Here is a 10,748-nt window from a genome sequence, read left to right on the forward strand (position 1 = left end):
GTAGAACTGTAGATTAGGCCGGCTTGTTTGCTTGTTGTGTGCTTTATTTATAGAAATAAATATTTATCACCACGGTTATTATTATTATTATTTTCACTTGGATGATAAAAGCAATTATCAAAGCGTTTTTTTAGCTTCTTGCGTTTATGCGGTAAAAACCAGAAACTACCCACATGCTAATATGCTATGCATGCAGAGAAATCATTATTTATTTCTTTAAAAAATTAGTTATAAATTGTAGAGAGACTAGTAAGTCAGTCTTGTAGGGAGTAAGGGAGAGTAAAAAAACTCTCAGATATGGCCGTCGTTTGTTAGGGTTTTCTCGTGGAATTGCCTTCGACAAAAACTACCAAATCTCACTCCTCAATGGCCTCCTCCACGGCTAGCCTTACGGCAGCCCTTCCTCATGCTGATTCTGTGCGAGTTTTTCTTGTATCGGTGGGACTGGAAGCTCTACATGCAAATCGATCGCCGGTACATGGTGGGGAGACTCTTTGGACTCAAAGCCAAGTTTCCCAGTTTCATAGGTACAATTCCCAACATCTGGAGGATCAAATCTGGTTTGACTATACAGGATGTGGGGGATCGCTTTGTGTTCCAATTCGAACGTGAAGCATAGCGGAATAGGATCCTGCATGGTGGGCCGTGGATCTATAGGAATAACATGCTCGTACTAGGAGAATTTGATGGAATGGGATCAGTGTCGGAGGTCCCTTTGAATCTCTTGGAGATCTGGGTTGCGGTTAAGGGGCTGCCTTTAATCCTACGCTACAAAACGGCCTTGCATCTGGTAGGTTCTACGATTGGACATGTACTTCGTTTCGATCAGACTGCCCTTCATAGGAAGGAGGAGGAACAGCTGATCAGACTTATATTTGATGTGCGAAGTCGAGTCCGTTTCTGGAAATTGTTTGAGTTCTCGCCGGTGGTGGAACCTGAATTGCATTATGAAAATATCAAGGGTTGCTGCAGAAATTGTGGTCTTTTTAAACATGATGCATTGGGTTGTGATTACTTGTTGGTGAAGGAGAAAGAAGAAATCCTAGCAAAGCCGCAGCCAAAACAGCCGGCAGCAGCTTTGGCTGGACTGACCTTGGCTTCAAGTTCGCAAATCAGTAACCCTAGACAGGAGGTAGGGGGAAGCAGATCAGGTTGAAAAGAATAGTCGTTCTCTGGTTCAGATTGGAATGGCGTCTGTTGCTCCCACTGGCAGCACTACTGCTGATGCAAACAATCTGCAGCCCAAGAGTGCCGATACTCAACCTGCCCCGAGTCAAGTTTTTGCCGGTCTTGACATGACTGCATTTCTGAAAAACTGGATGAGTCCAGTTATGCCAAAACAGGTTAGTGAGGTTACTTCTGGGAGTGAGTTGCCCTTAATGGTGATCCCATCACTGAGAATTGTAGGAGAACGACTATTCTTTTCAATAATATAGATTTTTGTTTAGCATTTTTTTTCTTTATTTGTTTACTTATGTCACAAGACCAAAAGTATTAGAATAGCATATATAGAAGAAAATAAAAGAAAAGTTGAAAAACTCAGATATATATCCACAAGGAATGACAGAAACTCCTACGGCTAGCTTGCTCGATCTGCTTGGCAAAACAATTCTCGTAAAAACCTCTTGTCTTTATTATACAAAAGTTAACCACAGTTCAATTAGTGCATCATTTCATAGGCCTTCAGAAAGTAATGAGGAGGAGTTTTAGATTTCGAGCTCAATTCATTGAATACAGAGTCAATCTATACAAGTTGTATTATACCAACCCCATTTAATTTCCACGTAGAACCTGTTCATACGTCCATAGTCGTACCCGAAAATTTAGTACAAAAGATGGATTTGAAGTCTTGAACGAACTGGTTTATTTAAATTCCAGTCGCTGGAAGATTGCGACCGGCCGCATTCATTGACTAGTCATCATCTCGCTACAAGATGATCGACAGAGATCGAGTTTATATCTTGTCTCTTTACTAGCTGGTTGCTATTAGTCTCCATCAACGAACATGTTTTGAAAAACTGTATGTGAGTGATCGTTGACGTTCGTATAAGACAGTCCAGTGACGTTGTTTTTGACTTTTTTCCACTTTTGGATTTTTATTCCGGAGGAATTTAGTGTATATATTATATATTAATGTTACTTTTCTTGATGAGATGAAAAAGCACTTGGGAATTGAAGACTAATCCTTTACACTGAGAATCTACGGTATGCCATATTGCCAGCGGATCACTTCTTTATAATAGTTTAATTTACTCTCATCATGCATTTGAAAATTTTGGGGCCAGTGGGTATATATATATATAGCCGGTTTGAAAAACTGTCATGTGTGTAGGCCTAGTAGGCCTAGCCAAGTGGGTTCTGTTTTAATCATCAACAATTTGGTCTAGGTTCGAAACTCACTAGTTGTTTTTTTTTTTTTTTTTGGGTCTGAATATTTTATATGTAGTACATATTATTCTTGGGTAAGGCTATTGCCACCCTACAATTTTCTTAGTTCACCTTATAGACATTTAAATTATTGAAAGACTATATTATCTAACTGCAAAATGACTAATAAGTACACTAATTTTCTAAAATACAAATCTGTAGGGAAAACGAAATACATAACTAATTAATTGCATACAAAAACTACTTAATTTCTCATTGGATAACATCAATCTTCATCTTCTCCACCCAAATTAAAATTTATTACTATTTTTTTGTCTTTTTGTTGCCTCCTCAACAATAATTCGTTATTCAGTTCACAAAACTATTAGTGTTAATTTCATCAAAATTTTTGCAATACCCTTTGTGAACACTGAAAGTATAAATTTAAAACACGAAAAAAAAATAGTAATCCCTTCTTCATTGCTCATAGTTGTTACCTTACTCATCTTTTGACATTGATTGAAATAGACGAACATTGAAACTGAAAGAAAAAATAGAAAAAATGAAAGTAAATCAGTTTATGATTTCATTAGGAAACTTTAATATATTTTAGTTTTTCTATTGGTATAAATTAAATGAGAGATTTTTGTTAATTAATTTATTTATTTAGATATGCCATATAAAGATATTTCTGGAAACAGAAATGGGTTAGATAAGTAAATTTAATAATCGAAATAAATATGTAGGGTGTAATGAGCATGTAGGGTGAACAAAGAAAATGATATGGTGGCAATAGCTGCACCCTTATTCTTTTGGATAGTAAGTTCTACTTTTGAATTAATTTTCAAAAAAATTAATGTAGTTATAAAAATTTAATATAGTTATTAGCTTATTGCTTTAGGCAATTTACAACAAATTACTTTGATTTTTTTTTTTTTTTTGTGAAGTATTGATATTCTGTAAGTGCCCAATTTAAAATTAAATTCTGGCTCCGCTACTGAATGATACATATGTAAACGTATAATGAAAGACTTGGGATTGAAGATGGGTAATCCTGCCACTACCCACTGAAGAAGCTAGTTTTTGTTTTGTTTGTTATTTTTAAATGTCAATTTCATAATCACGCTTAATAGATTTCAATTTGAATAATTGATTTTCAGATTCCTCGTTCCTTAATTAAAATTCTGCCAAATTTGCGTGGATCTTTCCAACGGCTCTTATTCTTTTTCTTTTGTCATCGTTTATAAATTTGCTCCTTATTAGAGCTTTGATTTAAGTAGGATTTGCCCGTTAGTCTCTCTGGTCCAAACCTGGTAGTGTAATAGGGGATTTTTTTTTTTTTTAGATGAACAGGGTTAGCAGATCTCCAAACTCCTATTAAATTTTATTAAAAAATAGAGAAAAAAATAACATGCATGGGAATGTTTACCCTTTGGGTGATTGATCCTTTTATCTCTTTGTGGATCTCTCTACTTTTTATTTTCTTCTAGAATTCTGGTTTCTTTGGTGGAGGAAGAAGTTCTCCAATAGTCCAATGCAGAGACGATCTAACAGGTTGTTTGTTTTTTTCTTTTGTATTTGGATTAAAGTTGTGTTCATCATTTGGATGTAGTCAGCGGTTTTCCAAGATTTCTTGATCTTTTCAGATCGGGCAGCTTGGTGTACTCTTAATGACGGTCGTCAGACGTTGTCACAGTGTCGTTTTTTTTGTTGGGATACAGTTTCGGCTTGCCTGGTTTGAGTTATGGACTCTTTTTTTTTTTTTGCTTCTTCTGTTTATTATGTACCATATAATATAATATAATTTCCATGTACCATATAATATAATATAACTTCCATTCTCTTGAACTTTTATTTACCCAAATTTTCTGAATTTAAAATTTATAGAAAACCTCCATCGTCATCAAACAAGCGGTTTGGTTCAAAACTACATGAAGATCAACAGTTGATAGCTGTAGCTCCCATAGTTAGCTTGCATGTACTCATTGGTTAACTATCAATCCATTGGTTACTTGATTGGGTAGCTAGGGTTTACAAATCCTTATAATTAAAGTTCATAAGGATCAAAGCTGAGTCATATCAACACATCATGATCATCCCAATGGTATTAATCGCAATCACTAGTTTTTCAAAACTTGTAATAAGTAATGAGACATCTTCATAATTAAACTCAATTAGGGTAGTTCACAATTGCCAATCAATCTCTTTTGTTATAATAAGCCGATTTATGTGGTGTACATTCTATACATTGTGAATTATGAAGAATGATCTATGATATATGTGAGTTCTTTTATGTCAATCTCAATCTTTAATAAGTGAGCAAAGATATAATAACTAAATGAGAACAATATATATATAACAGAGTCTAAAGACAAACAAAGTAAAGAAAATTAAGCTGAGTTCGTGCGAATAGAGTAGTCAGAAGTATACTCTCCGTTGATAGTATTAGTAAATTATGGCTCCGTGTGAGCAATATCTTTCCGGCATGTCACTACCTTTGTAAAGAGAATAGAGTAGCCATAAATGCACTCTTCGCTGATTGGGGCATGTTAGAATACATATATATTGTAGAGACTCTCGTTATTATCTCAGGATGTTCTCCTTATGCTTATTGTAATTCAGGGTTCAAGTATTATGTTCCCCCGTGTATTCTGAGGTTTCATTAATGATTAAGACTTGAAGACAGCCGTACCTATTTCAAAAATGATGAGTTCATGCATGATGCACCTGATGAGTCATCACTAATAATGCATGTAGCTGGTGCCTAGTTATTTACGGGGTATATGTTCTGAAACCACACCAGTTCATCCAGGAGGTGAAATTAAGAACCTACGTAGTACGTAATTACATCTAACACCATGTCAAACTGAAGAGGGTAACAGTTGTTTTTGGATGTCAAACTTTCCAGAAAATGATCATTGGAAAAGGTCATTTTAGTATCATTGTTTATTTGTTCATAAATCTGAAGGGTTAGGATAACTAAAAAGATAAAAGGGAATTAGATCCTTGGCTCTTGGGGTTGTTTCTACTGGCTACGGTCGATAATGAACATCCGAAGCCGCATTGAATGTTGGGAGTCGTTTTAAGTAAACCACGGCAGACGAAGAAAAACTGCTCCATTCCCAACTATATTAGTGATATATCCTTGTAGAATTAAAATGTTTTCCCAACTTGGATCGTTTGCGAAATCTTAATTTTTTTCGCTGAAACATTATTGTTGCAGGTTTGATCCTCTTACAGGGACATCATTAAACCTTTTTTTTTATCATACAAGCCCAATCACATAAAACTCCAACCCTATATATTCAGACAAATTACAATGCCACCATCGTTTTCTTGAATTTCTTCCAAGTATAACAAAGGCTTAAAGTCAGTAATGTTCTGACTGGGTGGATCGCGAGCTTACCACGGCGGGTGGTGGTGGGCGCTGCACTAGTGTAGTAGACTTGATAAAGTGAAAAGAGAGAGGCGGAGTTTAGGGTTTAGAGAAATGTACTTAATAGTGTAGTAATTGGGCTTCAGAGGATTATACAGGATTTTTTTTTTATAAGCGTCGTTAGAGGGTTTTAACATATATAGTTGCCCCTCTAGAATGCATTACGAGTTATGACTTGTGAGTACGTACCCAAAAATTGACGTGGTAAGCAATAGCTAGAACCCTTACCCAATTAGTATCTCTGCTGATTTATGGGCAACAACACAAAAGTAGCTAGTAGAACAGAAACTCAGCTATAGCTACCAAATTAACCAGTCAAAGCTTTTGCCTTTTCCTGGAATCTATACTTGTTCGACGTAATTTTATAAGTCTAGCTTTTATCAGATTGCTGTACTCTCTGAGATAGTTACGCTTATTATTAATTGATTTTAATCTGTTGAAGAGATGAGAGTGTCATTTGTTGGAAATTTTGATTGTGTATTTCAAAATACTTAGTGTAACTCTCAATGCTTTGAAAAACTATTTACTATACATTTATACTTAAACGTTACTATTTTGTTATGTTCATAATATTAGGGCATATTAAGGTTACGGGAGTTACGATATTCCAATAATTATCTTATTAAGTTTGCATAATATCTCTAAGCATTTTCATCTACTATATATACCTATCACTTCTTGGTCTTACATACACAATGATATTCATTATCTTCTATAGTCCTCTCCGTAGTCATTTCTCTAGTGAGTTCATACATATTCTAGAGTGTTCCTTGTTCTTACTCTTCCATAATGCCAAAGGAAAAAATCAAGCATTTCTAGGATCCAAGTTTGCGAGTGTTCGCTTACAAGGATTAAAGGTTGTTGTACCCTGGAGGGTAGGGTGCCACAAACCTGCTACACCTAGACATTGTCTTCGAAGGGCGAAATCTACTCTTAAGGGCAGTGTTTACACGCCTCAACCACAAACTCTTTTTGAATGATCTATCCTCCTGAAGCCTACAAATCCAATAGATAAGTGTTATGATTCTTGGTATTTTAGTCTATTATCACAATGAAATGATAATTGTTATTTGTTATTAATATATTGTATTTATGTGATTTTGTAGGAGATGAAATCCGGTGACGAAAATAGCATCCACCGACTAAATTTTCCAATATCATTTATACCTTCTAGATTCATATCCACATCATTGTATGTCTAGAATTATGTACACGCCTGCAGAAAACAATCTTTCTTCTGTTTTGTACAGTATTTGGAGTTATCGTTTAGTCTTGTATCAAAAAAAAATTATCGTTTAGTCCATGGTTACTCTGGTGCAAGAAATCAATCCACAGTATTGTTAGAAACAATAATATATTAGCCAAAGATTGATATCAATGAATCAAAGGGAGTAGCTGGCTAGCCGAGTAGCTCTCGTTTCAACTCACAGCTCATTCCTCATTCCATGGGCGACAAAGTTTGTGCCTCCTACTGCTAGCTGTTGATACATATATTCAATAATTATTCTAATTTTAATTTTGTCTCTCATCCAGTTGATGAAGTAAGACAAACTACACAATAGTTTAACTCTTAAACCCGGCCACATGAAATATTGATAAGCTTGTCATTTATATTAGTGCCTTCACTGTTGTCGCATATACACAGCATGTATGTATCCATTTGTCAAAATTTCCAGCTCCATTTTTGGATTTTGATAAGGACAAGCACATCGTTTTAGTTTTTCTTGTAAATTTTTTATGTGTGAATGAGAAATGAGACGTAATCTGTAAGTCGGGCTCTATAATGAAGGAGAGATGTTCTTTTTTTTTTTTTGTCTGAAGGAGAGATGTTCTCACTTTATTTTCTTCTTTCATTTTGGTGTCCAAATAGCAACTATTAAAGTAGCTACAGCTTTCAGTCTGCCCTTAATTGTCCAAATGTCAACCTAAAACTTTCAAATGGCCGTTGTGCAAAAATGTCAACATGTATATATCAGATATGCTGTATGAAATGAAATACATATTAAAAACATGCATAGTTCCAAATTCAGATGGTCATCCATGCATTATCTTATATATGTTAACCATAACAAGTTGGGGGATGAAGAACAAGAAATAGTTCTTTCACTAATTATTATACATTGATATTGAACAAGTTTATTGCATTACAAGATTTGAAGAATAATATAAAATAGGAAAATTTTACAATGGATGACATGCATACAATTGCCTTAAAAGTGGTAAAATGAATCCTCAAAATAGTAATATTAGTCCTCAAAGTAGTAACATGCGTCCTTAAAGTGGTAAATTTTCTTAGTTACCAAATAAGTCCTCAAAATAGTAATATTAATCCTTAAAGTGGTAACATGAGTTAGGGCTGTCAATGGGTCGTGTCGGGTTGGGTTCGTGTCGGGTCAAGGTATTTATCGTGTTGCAAGATATAAACCCAAACCCAACCCATTTAATAATCGTGTCAAAAATTTAAACCCAAACCCAACCCATTTATTAAACGGGTTACCCGTTTCCAACCCGCTTAACCCATTTAATAAATAGGTTGTGTTGTGTTTGACAAAATGACTCATTTAAGGGTTAACAATGCGACCCATTTAACTAAAAAAATGCATAAATTGATTAAATTTGCTAAAAACTCCACAAGACGAAGAATATAAATAATTATATATAATTCATAAATAATTAAATCCAATAATTATAAAGAAAAATATTTCAAATTGTCTAATCTTATGATCAAATACTCCCAACGTCTAAAATTTCAGGGTAAAATATAGCATAATCGGGTTATACGGGTTCACTTCGTGTTGGCAGGTTGACCCGTGGCCGACCCATTTATTAAAGGGGTCATGGTGGGTTGACCCGTGGCTGACCCGCTTTTTAATCGTGCGGGTTCAACCCGCTTTATTTCGTGCGGGTTTCGAGTCGTGTTATCGGGTCGTGTCGGAATTGACAGCCCTAAAGTGATAAATTTTCTTAGTTTACCATATGAGTCCTGAAAATAGCAATATTAGTCCTCAAAGTGATAACATGAGTCCTTAGAGGGGTAAAAATAATTGATGTATGAGAAATGTTAACATACCATAACTTTACCCTATAAAATATACATCTTTGCACTTTTAAACTTACACGCAAAAGCTCATTAATTACATATTACATTTTTCACACAAGTTGGAAAGAAATTGAGATGGCAGCAAATATTTATCACAAGCATGATAAACTCTCACCTCTAATATCATATATTAAAAACGTTGATTGACAGTTAAATACCATAATATACTAGATTGTTCACCAGATAAAATTTCATTTTTTAGCAATTAATCGACGCCTTGGCATTCTTTGAACTCAGGGCGGGTGAAACATACTTGAGAAGCTCCTCGTCCGCCTCGAATTTTTCCATGTCTTCCTCCAACAGATTGATCCACGCCTCAACTCCGTCCCCTACGTTGGTGTCAAAGAAACTAACCAAGTTTTTGAACGTAAAGCTGGCAGAACCAACATAAACAGGCTTCCCCCATCCAAAATCAGCGTCGTAGATCGGAAACCTACACAGACTCGTGAAGCTAAACGACACCACCTCTCCGCGTTTCACCTCCTCCGAAAGGCTCCTCAAGAAGCTCAAGTGTTCATCACCCTCTTGCAGTTTCTTTATGTACTCTTTGTCTACTTGCTTAATGGCCTCCCTGACGTGATTAACCACCCCATGAAGCGTCCCGTCTTTCGGGTCAACGGGTACGGGCGGCACCGCAATGGCAGTTCGGGTCACGTTTCCGAATGTGTACTCCGGAAGTGGTGGCTCCATTCTCGTGCGGAGGTTCACAGCATGAGAAACAGTGTACGTCGCGTTGGTGGTGACGCCATCTCGTTGAATGCCGGTGCATGATGCTATGTAGCGGCTCCATATGAAGGCTGATAAGGCTTCAACACGAGTGGAGCGTCTGGACATGTCGATGCATTTGGCTCGGATGGCCTGAACCATTGGAGCGTCGAAGACGAAGCGTTTTGTTGAGATGTTTTGCTTTATGATTCCGCTGCGGTGTTGGTAGAATCCGGACAAGTCCTTTTGGGGGAAGTACTTGTCTGAGACGAACTCGGGAGGGTGAATATCGTTGCCCTCCCCACGAGACTCAGCGGCCAGGCCATTGAGGAACGTGAAGTAGGAGAGGGCGTCCCCGACCTTGTGGGACATCCCCATGGCGATACTCATGCCGCCGCAAGCGAAGAAGGTGACCTGGAAGCACACGGGAAGCTCATGAGCTGCGTCTAGCTCGAAAGGGAGGAACTTGTTGAAGTCCTTGGGGTTTGGGTTGTTGATGATGTCAGAGATTTTGCAGTCGGTCTTGGCTTCGACGTAGTAGGCTCCTTCGTCGTTGCAATCGACGTATTGGGTTCCGTGGACTCTTCCGGCTAGTGGGTAGAACTTGACTAAGGTGTCGGATAAGGCCGTCTTGATTTTGCTGCATCGCTGTTCGTGGATGGAAATGAGGTCCAGGTCGTTGTGGTCGGGTTCTTTCGGGTAGAAGAGGACCATGGGCATGAAGATTGGGGGCTGGATTTGGTCGAGGTAGGAGAGCTTGTGGTGGTGGAGGTGGTCAGGGGTTGGAGATGAGGGTTTGATTGTCTCTGTTGAGAGAATCTCCACTTGAAACTTCATGCTGTTGTTTGTTCGGGAACCTTTTTTTTCCCTTTCTTTTGCCAGAAGGGGTAGTAGTACCGTTGGATATGTGAGGGAAATGCTGAGGGGATAATGCTAACTATTGCCAAGATAGTTGTGTTTATATAGAGCTGGTGATGGATGCTCCTACAAGCTAAAGCCTAGTGAAATGTAAGAAAGTCAAACAAATCGATTTCGATATTGGCTCTAAAATATTTATTCCACAAGTACTATCAATATGTTTCCTCGACAGTTCTTATTTTCTCTCAAGAAAAGAATACATGCATATGATAATTATGTTTA

The 10,748-nt window shown here is 37.0% G+C and overlaps 1 protein-coding gene across 1 annotated transcript; it reads right to left on the reverse strand.

Annotated features, from left to right (window-relative positions):
- Window positions 1-8,879: 8,879 nt before the first annotated feature.
- Window positions 8,880-10,536, reverse strand: LOC112197733 (stemmadenine O-acetyltransferase). The gene has a single exon (XM_024338542.2). It carries the CDS (start codon window positions 10,443-10,445, stop codon window positions 9,102-9,104), a length of 1,344 nt encoding a protein of 447 aa, XP_024194310.1. The 5' UTR covers window positions 10,446-10,536; the 3' UTR covers window positions 8,880-9,101.
- Window positions 10,537-10,748: the final 212 nt, after the last annotated feature.

This window comes from Rosa chinensis, chromosome 4 (genome assembly GCF_002994745.2).
Source record: "Rosa chinensis cultivar Old Blush chromosome 4, RchiOBHm-V2, whole genome shotgun sequence".
NCBI classification, from domain to species: Eukaryota; Viridiplantae; Streptophyta; class Magnoliopsida; order Rosales; family Rosaceae; genus Rosa; species Rosa chinensis.

Coding starts and splice junctions, on each gene's coding strand:
- LOC112197733 (XM_024338542.2), bottom strand. CDS start 10,445: ATGAAGTTTCAAGTGGAGATTCTCTCAACAGAGACAATCAAACCCTCA.